Source organism: Nerophis lumbriciformis, linkage group LG28 (genome assembly GCF_033978685.3).
Source record: "Nerophis lumbriciformis linkage group LG28, RoL_Nlum_v2.1, whole genome shotgun sequence".
NCBI lineage: Eukaryota > Metazoa > Chordata > Actinopteri > Syngnathiformes > Syngnathidae > Nerophis > Nerophis lumbriciformis.
In genome coordinates this window covers 21,109,782-21,127,860 of record NC_084575.2, presented here as the reverse complement: position 1 = coordinate 21,127,860, position 18,079 = coordinate 21,109,782, and the positions used below count along the sequence as shown (strand labels likewise).

General features: G+C 40.3%; 1 protein-coding gene across 3 annotated transcripts in view; it reads right to left on the bottom strand.

Moving 5' to 3' along the window:
* The window catches only part of LOC133570965 (nuclear receptor coactivator 3-like), a 69,644-nt gene that overhangs the window by 5,274 nt on the left and 46,291 nt on the right, over positions 1-18,079 (bottom strand). For 2 of the 3 annotated variants that reach the window (XM_061923849.2, XM_061923851.2), the window contains exons 9-21: positions 17,237-17,380; positions 15,708-15,855; positions 15,145-15,629; positions 14,091-15,046; positions 13,880-13,997; positions 12,449-12,691; positions 12,143-12,355; positions 10,819-10,936; positions 10,537-10,702; positions 10,001-10,351; positions 3,250-3,489; positions 2,908-3,169; positions 1,254-1,446 (exon numbers count right to left, since the gene is read on the bottom strand). In XM_061923849.2, the coding sequence (XP_061779833.2) occupies positions 1,254-1,446; positions 2,908-3,169; positions 3,250-3,489; positions 10,001-10,351; positions 10,537-10,702; positions 10,819-10,936; positions 12,143-12,355; positions 12,449-12,691; positions 13,880-13,997; positions 14,091-15,046; positions 15,145-15,629; positions 15,708-15,855; positions 17,237-17,380 (3,637 nt within the window). The remainder of the gene's footprint in view (positions 1-1,253; positions 1,447-2,907; positions 3,170-3,249; positions 3,490-10,000; positions 10,352-10,536; positions 10,703-10,818; positions 10,937-12,142; positions 12,356-12,448; positions 12,692-13,879; positions 13,998-14,090; positions 15,047-15,144; positions 15,630-15,707; positions 15,856-17,236; positions 17,381-18,079) is intronic. The other variant, XM_061923852.2, reaches the window with a different exon arrangement.

The window sequence follows — 18,079 nt, the reverse complement described above, 5'->3', positions numbered from 1 at the left end:
AAGGTTTTCCTAAATAAATCAACTCAAGTTATGGAAAAAAATGCCAACATGGCACTGCCATATTTATTATTGAAGTCACAAAGTGCATTATTTTTTTTAACATGCCTCAAAAGAGCAGCTTGGAATTTGGGACATGCTCTCCCTGAGAGAGCATGAGGAGGTTGAGGTGGGAAGGGTTGGGGTTGAGGTGGGGTAGGGGCAGGGGTGTATATTGTAGCGTCCTGGAAGAGTTAGTGCTGCAAGGGGTTCTGGGTATTTGTTCTGTTGTGTTGTGTTTATGTTGTGTTACGGTGCGGATGTTCTCCCGAAATGTGTTTGTCATTCTTGTTTGGTGTGGGTTCACAGTGTGGTGCATATTTGTAACAGTGTTTAAGTTTTTTATACGGCCACCCTCAGTGTGACCTGTATGGCTGTTGACCAAGTATGCTTTGCATTCACTTGTGTGTGTGAAAAGCTGTAGATATTATGTGACTGGGCAGGCACGCAAAGGCAATGCCTTTTAAGGTTTATTGGCGCTCTGTACTTCTCCCTACGTCCGTGTACACAGCGGCGTTTTAAAAAGTCATACATTTTACTTTTTGAAACCGAAACCGATAATTTTGAAACCGATACCGATAATGTCCGATACTACATTTTAAAGCATTTATCGGCCGATAATATCGGCAGTCCGATATTATCGGACATCTCTACTTTATATGTTTCCATCCACCGGCTTCAAGCATGCATTAAATTGATTGTTCTGGAGCCACAAATTGTTGAACTTACAATTACACATCTTAGGAAAGTAATTTGGCTTTGCTGTGGGCTTTCGTTAAGTTTTCTCCGCTCCTATGCTAAGCTGTAACACACCGCTGCATCCGCACAGCACACTAGCTTGTGGTGCGCGAATAATTATGACCCGATGGCGCAGGTAGCCTACTTTAGCTCCGTTTTGTAGTTGTGTTATAGTGTCCTCTAAAATCGAAACATATAAAAGCAAGACTGATGAATTTTATGCATGGTTTAAATAAAAGTATCATAGATTTTAAAGACCTTTCAAAATCGTACATAGAACCTTGTATGAGATTTCAGGAGAATTTGAGACATTTTAAGGCCTTAAATTAAAATGGTTGGATTTAAGACCTTTTAAGACCCCACTGATACAGAAAGATGTATCGCACAAATGAGGACGCTTTTCTTGTGCATGTAAAGAAAATGTCATGACAGTAAGATTATGTCTAAATACTTGCAGGAGGACGTTGGAGGTTGCATACCTTTTGCGAGGCATTGCACCCGGCGGCCAGCCCTTCATGTCTCCTGATGGATACATGGGCGCTCCATGTGGATTCCCTTGCATTCCTGACATCATGTTGTTCTGAGCAGTGCCGCCCATCCGCGATGTCATCATGTTTCCTGGTGAGCTGCTACCTGCCGCCATTAATGACGGCTCCCCCTGTTGGTTCATTCCTGCACATGCAAAGAAAGAACAGCCCTGAAGTCATTCAGTTGCTAATGTTCTGTAAATAAATTTAGCCTTAATTAGGGATGTTTTTTTGGCCTCAGACTTGGTCTGATTTCGAGTCCCAATCCGACATTTTAACAATAGATAATAGAACTATACTTTTATAGTAACAATTCCATAATTAAAGTATTAAATGAAGTATTTATACTTTATTTAATTGCATATATTTTAAAAATAATCTTCAAGGTTAAATACATTTAGTTATTCCCAGTTTTAGTTTAGTTCAGTTGAATTATTTATATAGAACATTTAAAAACAACCCCAGTTGACCAAAGTGCAGTACATACATTAGACACATCAAAAATAGTACAAAACAGTGTCAAATTATTATTTTAATGCAGCAGTATGAGCAAACTTCCAGTGCCTCACATTTTGCGATGACGCAATTGCGCCAGTTCACACATTCAAACAATCCCAGCAAATTATACGCGGCCTCGCAATTTTGCCCCAGTTGCACCAAACGCAACACAAATGTCGAACCAATCAAATGTCTCCCTGCATTGCCCCATGTCTTCACTTCCTTGTTTACATTGAACGAGATTCCTTCATTCATTCACTCATTTATTTCTCATGAAGAATGTCTGCAACTTGTGGACGGCAGAGGAGATCAGGCATAATAGCAATAATAAGACAGCCTTTTGGTGTTTGTTTCACACGACTGTGTGTGAATAAGTCACATGTGTAACAAACATGCCAGCAGATGGAGCACAATGTTGGTGTAGATATGGATTAAAAGACACTAAACCTACATTTTCACTTCATGAATAAAGAACATATTGAAAATAACTTCAGTATCTCAAAAGAGTGAGTACACCCTTCAACCACAGTGCATCTTTTCAAGGGAGAATACTAGAAATGAAGCTTGCATATACTTAAGAGTAGTCAATTCTGTAGTAATGTTGTAGAAGATTTATATTGTTTACTCGTCTTCGACATAAATAATTTTAAACTGTCAACGTTTTCTATTTTTTTCGTCATATGAAGCCTACATTACTGTAGTTTTCTTTGCAAAAAAAGTTTGCACATTTGTGTGTGCCATGTGTGTCAAATGCTTTTCTCATTTTTTTGTATAGATTTGTTAATTACCTTTTCTTCAGCAAATTTCCCAGTATCATTACAGTGGGGAAATCACAATTTATTGCAACTTTCACTTTCTCCCGTAATTTTAATGCATCAAACACCTAAAAAAAAACCTGCACTCTCTGGGAATATGGAAATGTTATAGTGTCTCCCTGAGCGTGCATCCCTTTTGAAGGAATCTTTCATGTGAGTACAATACGTGGTCATGTAAACGCTGGGACACAGCTGCGGTAAAGATCGGCCACCTGTGCGATGATTATTTTAACTAATCATATTTTCATAAGAACATGTTCAAACAAACTCATGTTTCTATTTTCTTGACTCACCATAGTTACCTCCGTAGTTGAATCCGGGCTTGTTCATGGCCGAACCTCCCATAGCAGCTTCCATACCTCCCGGCGCAGTCACATTTGGAGGAGGACTGAATCCTGCTGCTGCCCCCTGTGCCTGTTGCTGCTGCGTCTGTTGCTGCTGCTGCTGCTGCTGCTGCTGTTGTTGCTGCAGCATCAACATCCGCTGCTTCCTCATCTGCATTGTCATTATTTCCCTGCTGCGCTGGGCCATCATCTGAGCGTTCAGGAAACCCGGCTACCAAAAAAACAAACACTCATTAGGTCAGGCTACTTGCTTGGCTCGTACAAAAAGGTGCAAAACCTGTGATGACATACCTGACCACTCATCCCGGACTGCATCCCAGGTTGCAGACCATGTTGCATGCCAGGCTGCATGCCAGGCTGCATGCCGGGTTGGAGACCCGGCTGCATGCCAGGCTGCATGCCAGGCTGCATGCCAGGTTGCATGCCAGGTTGCATGCCAGGTTGCATGCCGGGGCGCATGCCGGGGCGCATGGCAGGGTTTCCTCCAGGAGTGTTTTCCATCTTTATTCCTTGACGGGTCTGGTTCATGAACTATCAATTAAGAAAAAGAAATAGTACTTCATAAAGAGTGTTACTTCTTACAGTCTTCTTTTAACCACAACATTAACTTTAAAGATGATCCAGTGTTTCACTTAGATTCATTTATTTGTGACAGCCCACCATGAATACATTTGGACCACCACAAATAGATTTGTTTTAGTCATAAACACATAATGGTGGGACTGTAATACTGTGACATTAGCTTGACATTACAATGCCTAAAAGTAAAAAGAATGTCCTAAAACATCTCATATGCACCTTGGGCCTCATGTTTTAAAAGGGAACTGCACTTTTTATTTTTTTTTGTCCATCATTCACAATACTTATGTGACAAAAGAACACATACGTTTTTCTTTTTTTATGCATTCTAATTTGTAAATAAACTCTAGCAAAAGTCAGCTAACAATGTAGTCAATGGGAATATCTCTATTCTCTAAAGCGTTCTAAAAAACATCTAAAAGGCTCCATCGTCATTGTATATACACACTGTAAGTACAATATATATGTAATGCAGTAACAGGGACAATAATAACATGTAATATTTACATATTTTGCTCATTTTAAGCATACGACGGCATATTAATTTCATAGAGGCATCCCAAAGTTCGCTTTTCCCTTCAACAGCACCACTACAGCTATTGGGAGACCGTGTGAGAGACAACAAAGACTACTTTGGGACAAATGATCCAGAACCTTATATTTTCAACCCTTTATATAAGGAGGATGAGCTACAAGCTTTAGAAGCTGTGTGCTACATAGATTAAGCTTTAGTGAACCACTGAGCATCATGTAGCAGTGTTAAACAAGTGTTAAACAGGGTATACAAACTACAAACATAATAAGACAATCACTTACTGTACAATGTATGCTCTCACTGTGATGCCAACTAATGGGATGTTTATATCATCTAGTTCAAATTAAGAATGAATCATAATCCTCCCGCGGGCAAAAAAAAAACGTGGGCGCAAATGAGCATATTTTTGTGTCTTTCTCGCCATATGAATGTCAAACTTGACCACCTTTTCGGTTTATAGCCACACCCTTCTATAATCCAGGCGAGAGGCATGATTTATGATCTAGAATTAACTTTCACCAGCTCAGAGGCGATGCAGCAGCTCACTGGCTCAATATGTCAATATAGCAGCATAAGCTAGTTACCGCTCTGTGATCCCGGCGTAGCTTTTAGTAGTTTGTTAACAGTAGTGCTTAGAATAACAATATTGTCAATACTTGGTTGATATTCAGGTTTCAAGTTGTAAATGAAGTATTGCTGGCAGTTTTTTTAATGCTTTTTAGAGGGCTTCATGTACAGAATAGTGTACTCCCATTAGCTGCATTGTTAGCCACCCCTTACTTGGCTAATTTACAGAGGTGTGGACTCGAGTCACATGACTTGGACTCGAGTCAGACTCGAGTCATGAATTTGATGACTTTAGACTCGACTTGACAAAATGTAAAAAGACTTGCAACCCGAATTAGACTTTAACATCAATGACTTGTGACTTCACTTGGACTTGAGCCTTTTGAATTGACATGACTTGACATGACTTGCTACTTTCCCCAAAACCCAAAGATGAAAAAGTTATTCGGGAGCGCTCCGTATTTTTCATTGTGTACTTGTCTATCAGCGTTGCGTGTGTCAGCTGGTGTGGTCTCAGTACAACAGCCAATCAAATTAGATCTACTTTGTTTTCATCACACAGCATTCATCCAATCAAATTGCAGGACAACCAACGAAGAAGACATGTCCAAACCACACGCCAGTGAACAAAAAATGATACCTAAAATAATTTTGTTTGGGTATAAAAATTACGAGGTGGTCAACACAAAACGGTTTGCAGTATGCAACACATGCGGTTCGAAAAATACTGATGGAGAGGCAACAACTTCCAACTTCGTCCGGCATTTGAAGTTGCACAAAGAACGGTATGTTTTGAATGTAAGATAACGTTTATTGGCTAAGTAACGTGACTTTTATTTGCTGTGTAGTTAAATCAGTGAGGCTGTAAACTCACTGCTAACGTTATAACGTTATTGCAAACACGGGAATCTGTTGCAGTTCACTACCTTATTCATACTTTTTGTGCAGTGATTTTTTTTAAGCAGGGTTACGTTAGTCAATATATCACACGTAACGTTAGACGGCGGTCAGCAGCACCGCGTATTTTAGCCACCTAAAAAAAGACAAAAATAGTAAAATAAAGGTCAGTTAAAATGTATACTATATTATGAATATGTGTACCGTTTTAGCTAGCTTTCTGACATACTGTTGGTTGTTTACCTCAGTGGTCCCCAACCACCGGGCCGCGGCCCGGTACTGGTCCGTGGATCGATTGGTATCGGGCCGCACAAGAAATACTTTTTTTTTAATTTTTTTTTTTTTTAATTAAATCAACATAAAAAACACAAGATACACTTACAAGTAGTGCACCAACCCAAAACAACTCTCTCCCCCTTTTGTTCTGGGCATTGAACATGAAGACTCTTCCTTCACTGTTCCGAGTGGCCATGAGAGTCTTGGCAGTGCCTGCCTTCAGTGCTCCAGTGGAGCGAGTTTTCAGCCATGGTGGCATCATACTACGCCCCCATCGTGCACAAATGACTGACAGACTCTTGGCTAATTTGGTCTTTTGCAAATGCAATGCAGCATAGGGCCCTGACATATAAAAAGTACAACTTTTTTGTTATGTTCACGTATATGTCATGTTTTTTCAATGTTAACATTTTTGTACAAATAAGTACATTTGCACTTTATTTTTCAATGTGTTTGTTCTGTAAAGGAATGAGTTAATGTTTAAAATGACTGGTTAATAGTGCTATTATAAAGTGCAATGTCAGCACAATTTTCTTTCCTGCAATTTAAAATGCACTTGTTTTAATAAATAAATACAGCGTTTGAAAAGCATACACAATCTGTGTTAATATATTAGTCTGTGGTTAAAAGGACTTGAAAGGACTCGAAACTCAAAATGCAGGACTTAGGACTTGACTTGAGACTTTCCAGTCTTGACTTTGGACTTGACTCGGGGCTTGCCTGTCTTGACTCGGGACTTGACTCGGACTTGAGGGCAAAGACTTGAGACTTACTTGTGACTTGCAAAACAATGACTTGGTCCCACCTCTGCTAATTTATTAACTCAGAATGCATAAAAAAGAAAAACATGTGTTCTTGTCTTACTTGAGGGTTGTGAATTCCAAAAAGAGTGCAGCTACTCTTTGAGAGTTGGTAGATTTACTACTAAAAATTGGTGTACAATCAAATCCAAAAACGTTTCAGATGTATTAAAGTGTGTACATGCACTAATCCAAGCACTTATTTTTTTCTTTTTTACATCCCACATAACGTGGAATTAAACGAACGTGTTTGCTTTTGCCCGTTTAAATACGCAAATCATATTGAAATTAGCCATGTGCCTGAGATCCCCGTCTCTCTGCCCAATCGGAATTCACTGCAAGCAGTAGGAGGGGTTTCTTTTTGGCGTTTCCAGCGAACGAAAGAGGGTTGAGTGGGATAAAGTGTGTGAGCCTGTGAATGCTGCGGAGTCAGAGAACCGCAAAAAGGAATGAATAAGTATTAAGTGGTACTACATTAGAAAGAAAGTCAAGAAGAAAATGGATGTGGATGGCCAAAAAGGCGAGGGAACCATAGAGTAGTGCTCTCCCTGTTTGAAAAGATAGTCGCTGCAATGATACGTAAAACTTTAGAAAAGGTAAGAGCACACATATTGGTGACTCTGATTACCCCCAAGATGAATATAATTTGTGTAATTCACGGGAAAATGTGGTCATACAGTAGCCTCCTCACAGGCAGATTAGTTTCATGTTGAAAATTATGTAATATTTAGTTTAAAATGTTTTAAATTTAAACATCTCAGTAGGGCTGGGCGATATGGCCTTTTTATAATATCGCGATATTTTAAGGCCATATCGTGATACACGATATAATCTCGATATTTTGCCTTAGCCTTGAATGAACACTTGATGCATATAATCACAGCAGTATGATGATTGTATGTGTCTACATTAAAACATTCTTCTTCATACTGCATTAATATATGCTACTTTTAAACTTTCATGCAGAGAGGGAAATCACAACAACAACAAAAATCACTATTTTTTTCATACGGTGTTGATCTGGAAATGTTTGCTTTGGCATTTTGATGGTGTGGACGTGTGGCACCGAACGGAGATGTTGACGTGCGGAGTACGTAAATATTGTTTTTAATATTGTTGTGCAGCACTTTGGAAACATTTTTGTTGTTTAAATGTGCTATATAAATAAAGTGCATTGGATTGGAGTGAGCACTCTTCATTCACTAGCAGGGGACTTTTCAAATGATGCTACATATTAGTAGTAATGCTACTTTTTATAGCAACGCTTTTGCTCCACACTTGACAAATTACGGTTGTCTGTTCGACATATTCCCACTTGAAGCCAAACCACCGCCAGACGATGGACCCCCTGCTGTTGGGGGAATTAATTCTTCCTTCATTTGTTACCAGATTTGCACCTTCTTTCGCTCGTATTACCGCTAGCATCACAGCTAACGTTAGTCATGCTGCTACCTCTCTGCTGGGAGAGGGCGTATACGTATGTGACGTATGACGTGACAGTATGTGATGTATGTAGAAGCTGCGCTTGCTGTCTGTGAGAAGGAGAGACAGGAAAGAGTAGGAAGAGCCTGTAGTGTAATGCCCGCAGCTAAAAGCAACTGCGTGAGAACGCATACTCGAATATCACGATATAGTCATTTTCTATATCGCACAGAGACAAACCGGTGATATATCGCGCATATCGATATATCGCCCAGCCCTACATGTCAACATTTTAAAAATTATAAAAAATACTTTTGACTCTTGTTCGATTATTTAATTTATAATCACAACACAGAAGAACTAACAAAGTTGGCTCATTCCTCCACCGTCTCCGGTGCCATTAATGTGCCGCAACCATCGGCTGCTGCTGCTGTCCGCCTGAGAGGCCAAGCTGTGCTGGAGTCAGAAGAACACATTGTCACAGCAATCGGTGGCAAAATGATTGACTAGATAATCTAACAATAAATAGCATCCTCAAAAATATGAATGAATTTGAAGTAGGGCTGGGCAATATATCGATATGCACGATATATCGCGGGTTTGTCTCTGTGCGATATAGAAAATGACTATATCGTGATATTCGAGTATGCGTTCTCACGCAGTTGCTTTTAGCTGCGGGCATTACACTACAGGCTCTCCTCGCTCTTTCTTGTCTCTTCTTCTCACAGACAGCAAGCGCAGCTTCTACACACGTCACATACTGTCACGTCATACGTCACATACGTATAAGCCCTCCTTGAGCAGAGAGGTAGCAGCATGGCTAACGTTAGCTGTGATGCTAACGGTAATACGAGAGAAAGAAGGTGCAAATCTGGTAACAAATGAAGGTATAATTAATTCCCCCAAAAACAGCAGGGGGTCCATTGTCTGGCGGTGGTTTGGCTTCAAGTGGGAATATGTCGAACAGACAACCGTAATTTGTCAAGTGTGGGGCGAAAGCGTTGCTATAAAAAGTAGCATTACTGCTAATATGTAGCATCATTTGAAAAGTCACCTGCTAGAGAATGAACAGTGCTTACTTCGCATGTTAACATCTCTGTTCGGTGCCACACGCCCACACCATTAAATTGCCGAGGCAAACATTTCCGGATCAACACCATATGAAAAAATGTTAGATTTTTTTAGTTGTGATTTCCTTCTCTGCATGAAAGTTTTAAAGTAGCATATAATAATGCAGTATGAAGAATAATGTTTTAATGTAGACACATAGAATCATCATACTGCTGTGATTATATGCATCAAGTGTTCATTCAAGGCTAAGGCAGAATATCGAGATATATATCGTGTATCGCGATATGGCCTTAAAATATCACGATATTAAAAAAAGGCCATATCGCCCAGCCCTAATTTGAAGCATTAAATGCATTTGTAAAAAAGATAAAGTTGTGTCTTTGCCTTGATCTTTTACACTGATGAAATCAAATGTGGCAAAGCCCGAAGGACCACCTTAGTGTATGTGAAAAAGGGCACATGCTACATTTTTGTGCGTATGCACGAGGCCCCTGGTCTGCCAGAGAATAGGAAAAGGCAGCAGGAGGGATCAGTGTTGCAAACGTAGTGACTTTTTCACTAAATTCAGCGTGTATTTCGATTCTCTTTTTCAAAAAGCAACCGGTAATATATGTACCAACTATTTTTGGTCTTATTGGTCACTTTTGGAGGCTAACATGAAATCCGGCATTTCTCTCCTTAGCGGGCCGTTCTGTGGACCCTGCGTCCCCAACGACAAAAACAAGCTAAATAAATGTTTTTTTGCATTTCTGAAACATATTTGTTTTTATTTTCACTTCACAAATTTTTTGTCTCTACCACAGTGTCTAAAAGAATTACATGCAAATGCGTCATTTCCAATTATGTAATTTAGACAACGGTGTCAGTGTGGTAAAAAGTGGGATCTATAACGCACCTGTTGTCCTTGTAGTCTTTGCTGAAGCTGCAGTCTGAGAGGCTTGGTGGCAGTCATCATGCGAGGCCTCATCATGTTTGCGCGGGGATTTCCCATACCTCCAATGCCTGGGAATGCTCCAGTCTGGCCCATCTGACCCATCATGGGGTTGAATCCTGCAGGAGATTGACCCGGTAGCGTGTTGCTACCGTAACCATGCTGCATGCCCATCGAGGGTGGTCCGGGGGGTCCAGGGTACCCTTGGCCATACATGGGCTTTTGCTCAATGCCAATGGTCGAGTCCGGACGTGAAAAAGTCTCTGATGGGCCGCACTGAGATGGTCCTTGATCCTGGCCATCAGGTCCTTGGCTCTACAGTACGAAGAAAACACATGGATTAAACAATGGATCTGAGTCTGAATGGTAAAAAAGTTGCTGTCGGTTCCAAGGAGCGCATGTATGTATCCTCGAGAAGCTAATTGATCACTTTGTGCGCTACGTAGACATCTTGATTATTCAACTTTGCGATTCAAAATAATGGCTGACACATCCCATACCTGGCCTACTATTTCAGGTATGCCGAGCGCTCGGTCTATTTCCTGCAGCGCAATGATGTCAGCAGTGTTGAGCAGAGAGTCCAGCTGATCCAGAAGCACTCGCTCATCACTCGGGCCCTCGCTGCGAGCAGCTAGGAGGTCATCTAAGGGGTTGCCAAACTGTTCCCTGTCACAAAAGACAACATGATATATTGAGCCATTTGTACTACAGCATTGTGTATGTGATGATACTTTATTTGATCCCTTGAGTTATAATGTCAACAGTAAAAGACTTGGATTTACCTGTTAGTGTTACTCTGGGGTCTGTCCATCCCAATGGCAGACTCTCGCCAAGAAGGGGAGTGTGGTGTGGGGGCGTGTCCACTAAATGGGCTCAAGGCCATATTGCCATCATTACTACCTACAAAGGGGGAAGAGGATGGAACATCAACATATGCTTCACATAGTTCAAATTATTTACAAGAAATAATACAACACAAATGGTGGTAAATTAATTTCCACAAAGTATCAATTAATCATTATAAATGTAATATATATTTATAGAGCATAAAAACTATTTTTTAACCTTTTGATTACATTTTTCACATTAAGAGAGCCCTCTCGACATTAAATAAAACCCACATAATCACCATAATAATAGAAACTAATACTGTACTGAGTTTAGGAGCCATGCTCTCTAATCTAGTTGTATTCATTCATATATTTTGTTAATTTAGCCATGTTTATGCTTGGAAATAATTAATTGATGCTAAAAGAAAATATACACACAATATATTTAAAAAAATCTGCAATCGAATGAAGCCACAAACATTGAAGCACAATGTGGCGAGGGACAACTTTGTATTCATGAAGAATTTTCCGTCTGAACTTCTTCTTCACTTTGACAACATATACCGTACACATTTACTCATATGTAGGGCTGCAGCTAGCAATTATATTAGTAATCAATTAGTTTGTTCAATTAATCAAGTAACTTTAACACACTTAAAACACACTTCATATCCTTAATGCGTATTTTAAGGAAAATTGTTGAAATAAACCTTTTTTTCCCCCTCCCCATAAGCCTAATATTTTTTTACTCTAAATGCACATCATTAACATTGAAATTGCACTTCTAATATATGCGCTTTAATTTAAAAAACCAAAAACATTTTAAGTTCTCTCTGCTTTTTCCGCCACACAGATCACCGCTCTTTATTACACCGGCCATGCGGAAACTATGTATGTGTATTTAAAGTTCCGGATCCTTCCTGCAGTCCAGATTTGATAAAAAATTAAAATGGTTAACCAAAGCAAAAGAATATAAACCAAATGTTTTTTCAAATTAAATTAATCAATTATTTGTTACAAGATACTAAGACTACAGTGTATCTACTTATCCATCCACGCGTTATCTGCCGCTTGCCCCTTTTGAGGTCGCGGGAGGCTGGAGCCAATCCCAGCTTCACTTGGGCGGAAGGCAGTGTATACTTGGGACAAATTTCCACCTCATCCCGGGGCCAACACAGATAAACCGCATTCACGCTCACATACTCGGGCAAATATACCCTTATAGACTGAAATTTTAGTACCTTGTGATGGTACACCACAAAGACAGGCGACTTACCCATATCCATAAGTTGTTGCTGCAGGATAGACCTTGTATTTGCAGGTACACTGTTGGAGCGGTTGATCATGGGTCCGCCCATTGGGCCAGAGCGGCCCATACCTAAGTGACCTGGTCCAGTCAAAGGGCCTGTGTTTGATCTTTGCATTCCCCAATCCCCTGGCCCTGCCATTGGAGGGCGCTGTGGCATTCCCATCCCTCTCCCCATGCCTCCTGATCAACACAAGACAGTCATGGACAATGAAGCTTAGCCTACAGGTATGTTTGTTAGGCTAGTTTAAAGTTTTTTTTTAATTTTTTATTTACTTGTTGGCGGGCACACTCGTGGCGGGCACACTCCTGCGGCTCCGGGAAAGCTATTGGGAACACCCCCAGGTCGGATTGGAGCATCCATGTTCTCTTGTTTTATGAGTGTGGGACAAGGGACGTTTCTTCTCACAGCCAAGCCGCATCCAACTCCACCTTCTCCAATCATCGGCTTAGCATCCATGGACATGGTTCTTTTATACATCCCTTGATGACCTGAAGCCATCGCACATTTTTCTCCATCTGAAACACACAAAATAAAAAAGTTAGCTTACATAACAGTCCAAAAACTATATTCATTGCTGGAAACCATGAACCAAAAATGTTTAAAGTAAAAAAGATAACATTTGCTGCATCTAATTTAGGGTTCCTCACTGTATGAACCAGAATTGTTAAAAAATAAAAGTAAAATTAAAAAAATACAATACAAATAAAAATAGTATTTTGCATAAACAAATGTGGTATACATTATCATTAATCAATCTTTAAGTGTGATTCACTGCTCGCTGCTCCCCTTTTTCTTAGCAGAAGCGTCATTACCTGTTTAGCTATCCAGCCATTTCTTCCATTAAAGAGCAGTTTTCTGTATGGTTTCATTATTTGGGTGATGATTGGTAGGCTGAATGGAAACAAGGGCTGTGAATCTTTGGGTGTCCCACGATTCGATTCAATATCGATTCTTGGGGTCACGATTCGATTCAAAATCGATTTTTTTTTTTTCAATTCAACGCGATTCTCGATTCAAAAACTATTTTTTCCCAATTCAAAATGATTCTCTATTCATTCAATACATAGGATTTCAGCAGGATCTACCCCAGTTTGCTGACATGCAAGCAGAGTAGTATATTTTTGTAAAAAGCCTTTTTAATTGTAAAGGACAATGTTTTATCAACTGATTGCAATAATGTAAATTTGTTTTAACTATTAAATGAACCAAAAATATGACTTATTTTATCTTTGTGAAAATATTGGACACAGTGTGTTGTCAAGCTTATGAGATGCGATGCAAGTGTAAGCCACTGTGACACTATTGTTCTTTTTTTTCATTTTTTATAAATGTCTAATGATAATGTCAATGAGGGATTTTTAATCACTGCTATGTTGAAATTGTAACTAATATTGATACCGTTGTTGATAATATTAATTTTTGTTTCACTACTTTTGGTTTGTTCTGTGTTGTATTTGTGTCTCCTCTCAATTGCTCTGTTTATTGCTGTTCTGAGTGTTGCTGGGTCAGGTTTGGTTTTGGAATTGGATTGCATTGTTATGGTATTGCTGTGTATTGTTTTGTTGGATTGATATTTTTAAAAATGAGAATCGATTCTGAATCGCACAACGTGAGAATCGCGATTCGAATTCGAATCGATTTTTTCCCACACCCCTAATGAAAACTGATTTATTGAGGAGCCCAGATATAATCTGCCTGCTTACCAAGTAAACTCTCTGGTATATTTCCCAGTTTGTTTCCTTCTTTTCCTGATCTGGAATCGGGCTCTGGGTAGAATCCTGAAACGTTCCTAGTTCCCAAGATGGTCTCCAAGGTCTCTGCCTGGGTCATTTAAGATGGAAATAATGACAAAACAGGTTTCTGGTCAAAAATAATGATGAAGCAGAGAAAGGTAATTTTGGGTCAAGCTTTTACCTCATCAGATGGCTCAAGCTTGACTTTGCTATCTATGGCGTGGGACTCCGAGCTGGTGACTCCTGCCCCTTGAGTTCCTCTCCCCTCTAGCTCTTCCAGCTTTGGCTTGATATCGACACCCTCTTTTGTGTCGTCCTTATTAAGGAGGTAGTGAAGGAGTGCGTGGGGTTTCTCCTTCTTAGGACTCTGCTGCTCCTGCTTTGATTCCGATCCTCTAACTCCTCCGACAGATGCCGATCCAGCCTCTGACACGCCTGAATCTAAGCTACTCTTTCCAGTGGCCTCAGCTGTGATACGAGCCACCTCATCCGGAGTGTTACCATTTTTTAGGAGCTTGTGGAGAATCTTGTGCTTCTCCTGGAGTGACTGACTTGTAAAATGCCCCGCACTGCCGGAGGAGGACACTGCACCATGACCTCCCCCCGTAGAGGAAGACACACCTGTTGAGGAGGAAGGGCTGGTGACACCAGTTGTTCCTTCTTTGCCATCGGGCGTGGAGCTTGGTGGGTGATTAGGTGGCGCCAGCTCATCTGTTGGGGAAGTAAGGAGCTGCAAAAGCTTCTTGTGGCTTTTGTCATGTATCCGTCGATTTAATTCTCCCATGTTTGGTCCTGCCTCTCTGCTGGCATGACTGTCTGGTTTGTCTGGAGGGCACTCGCTGGTGGGGGTGTGGGGGTGCTGCTGGTCCACTGTTGGCCCCAAAGAGCTGCCCGGACTCTTAGAGTCACAGTGAGATGGGATGCTGGGCTTGCATGGACCACCTGCTGCCTGGTTGGTGGAATTGATACTTGGTGAACTGTCAGGCTTGTGTGTGGTAGGAGAGGTAAGAGGGGAGGGCAAGGGATTGCCCACACCCTCACTAATGGCTTGGAGAGCATTCAGTGAGCTGCTGGAGTACGTTGTGGTCCCACTTCCCGAGTTACACGGGTGGCTGGAGCTTATGGGAGAGTTCAAGCCTAAAAATGATGCCACAAAGAGAACACGTGAGGATGGTTGAACAAGAAAATATAATAATTTAAGATTTAGTTTGATCCGAGATAAACATGGTTCGTACCTCCAGGAGAGAAGGGGCTGGCACCCATCTTGGGACTTCCTCGGACTCTGGGTGACCCCATGACGTTGTGTGGGGACGCATTAATCCCTGGACTGGCCTGTGGGGGACTGGTCATTCCCATCCCATATCCTCCACCTCCAGGCCCACCTCCATGGAACTGAGCGATCTGTTGATGTTGATGTTGGTGCTGATGCTGATGCTGATGCTGATGCATGGCATGGTGTCCCATCTGATTCATCTGCCCCATTTGGTTCAACGAGTTCATAGGATGCATGGAATTCATTGGACCCATGTTGTTCATCTGATGCATGGGATTAATTTGATGCATGCGGTTTCCACCAGTGTAAGGAGGCACTCCTCTTTGGGCAAAGTTGCCCTGGTCAGTCATTCCATAGCCTACGTTCATTTGTTGGTTGGGGTTGTTCACACCCATGGCTTGAGCCCTCATGCCTCCTACTTGGTTTCCACGATAGCCATTCTGCTCCCTAAAAGATATACATTCAAAATATGGTGAGGCAATGGCGCAGAATACTTTAATATGAAAAGGAAGGCATGATTCTCACCTCTGAAGCAAATGTGTTGATAAAAATGAGTGTGGTTCATTGGTGTTGGGATTTCTGCAGAGGTCACTCCTGGTCTGGGCTGTTACAGGGGTGCCGTCAGAGAGTGAGAATCGGTACAGTGGCGTCTCTGCGTGACCATTATGGATAGCTGTTGAGCAGAGAAAAGAAAAGTTGATTCAAGAAAATTACATAACAAAATGTATTTTTAAATTAGACAAACTGTGATCCAGTGAGGTCATTTGTAATAAGCATACATTTAGGTTGGTGCCCTCATAGTTCATCCTGTCTAGACAGTGGGGATGGGTATCCTTTCCATTATAATCAATACAAGTGCTAAATTCATACTAGTGTTTAAATGGTGCCCAAACTGCTACTATAAAACTGAAAATCTGTTTAAAACCCTTTGTATTTTTACTAGGGCTGTCAAACTTAACGTGTTAACTTTTGCGATTAATCACAAAATATCATCGCATTAATCATGAATAAACACAGATCAATCGCACATAGTATTTTGACCGCTCATGCTCTTTTACCTTAACCGCAAATGGTTTACAGTCAGTGATCATGTAAATGCATACGTCATTGCAAAGATAAGTGGGAATAATTCAAATAAAATACACCCAGATGGAGCTTCGGCTAAAACTGTTATCGAGTTTTGAACAAGCAGGTTACGTGCATTGAAGTAGAATATTTAAAAAATGTTTCCAATATGACATTCTGATAATGAAATTGCATTATTGTCAAAATATTAAGATATTTTTTAAAGCTAATCTAAAAAATGCACGCAACTAATTTAGTGTGATTAATAAAAAAAATGCAAGCATGACAGTTTTGATTAGAAAATGTAATCGTGTGACAATATGTCACAGAATTTTGTAACATGTGAGTTGAAGATAATAATTGTATATATTTTAACTTAAATATCAATAAAATTAAGTAATAAATTCAACAATAATAAATACAATCTACATTTTTTTTTCCGTTTAATTTTCACAGCGTAACAGCATCAATACAGAACAAAGACTGTGCAAAAAAATTGCTTGTGTTGTAATGTTGAGGTTCATGTATAATGAGGAAATATGTGTTGCCGGTGTGAAGAGTGTTACGGTGATATGTGTGTGCGTTTTTTTGAGGACTGCTGTTGGTGTGTTAAAGTCTAAAAAGAATAACTGCTTTCATCAAGATGCTACATACGTTAATTGCAATTTATCACTTTCAGGCGCCTGTTGCAGGTTGCCGAGTCTGCATTACCGGTAATTAAGCACTGAAATTAGGACACCAATAGCTAATTTTATTTTTATCCATCTGGTTAAAACTGGTCCCATTATAAAATCAAGTTTCGGTACCCATCCTTACAAGACAGAAGTAAACAGAAGTGACTCCAGACCCCGTTCAAACAGATTGGTCTGATGGTAATGCTTGGCATGTGTTGGTTTGTAACATTCAGGCAACATATAATATAAGGTACCATCAGACAGTGCCATTTCCACAAGTATTGCAGTTAGAATGCCATACTCAGAAATACAAACCATCTTGATAGTGGCGTTTGTAAGACCATGGTTGTCCTTCGCTTCGATTGAGAAACATCTGCATGCAGCGCCTCACCAAGTCCTCCCAACCAGGACGCATTGTGGTGTGAAGAGTGCTCTGCTGCTCAATTTCAATTAGTTTACCTACAGTAAAGGGATGGAACTTTAGGGTGAAGTAAAAGTGGTTACTGAAATGCAATAAGTATATGAAACAGGAATAAGAGCGGGATTCTACAAGTGATTTTACTGTGAAAATATACAGAATAACAAATGTGTGGTCAGAGATGACCACATTGTATCACACTGGTCATCTTCCAATTGTTGCTGTCTAAATGACAGTGTATGAAAAACATTTGTACCGTAACAGTTCACCAAATAATTTGATGTCTTTTTAACCAGCCATGAGTTTATGGCTACCTGCACCATGTAATGAATGGTATAGAAATACAAGTTTTTAAAGCACTGTATGTTTATTCATGTGCTTGCATTACCGCGCAACTGCATTTCCTCATACCAAGAGCAGTTTCTAACACTTCCTCTCTCCCTACAATACGGCACAATTGTATGCTACAACAAACTACTACCACAAAACTAAATGTATGGTTAACTTTTAGTAGTCAAGTCAAAAATATAAAAGTCTTCCAGCTTAACAAAGTACACTCTTTTGTCTCTACCTCCCACCAATAAGTGATATGAGATATTTTATTGGTACATTATGTTTATCCATTTAGTCCTCAGTGACCAGATACATTTTTCCTGGCAGTAACCACACCAATTGGTCACCATTTGTTCACTATTGACACCTACTGTTCATATTAAAATCAAATAAAAAAGGCCTTTGTT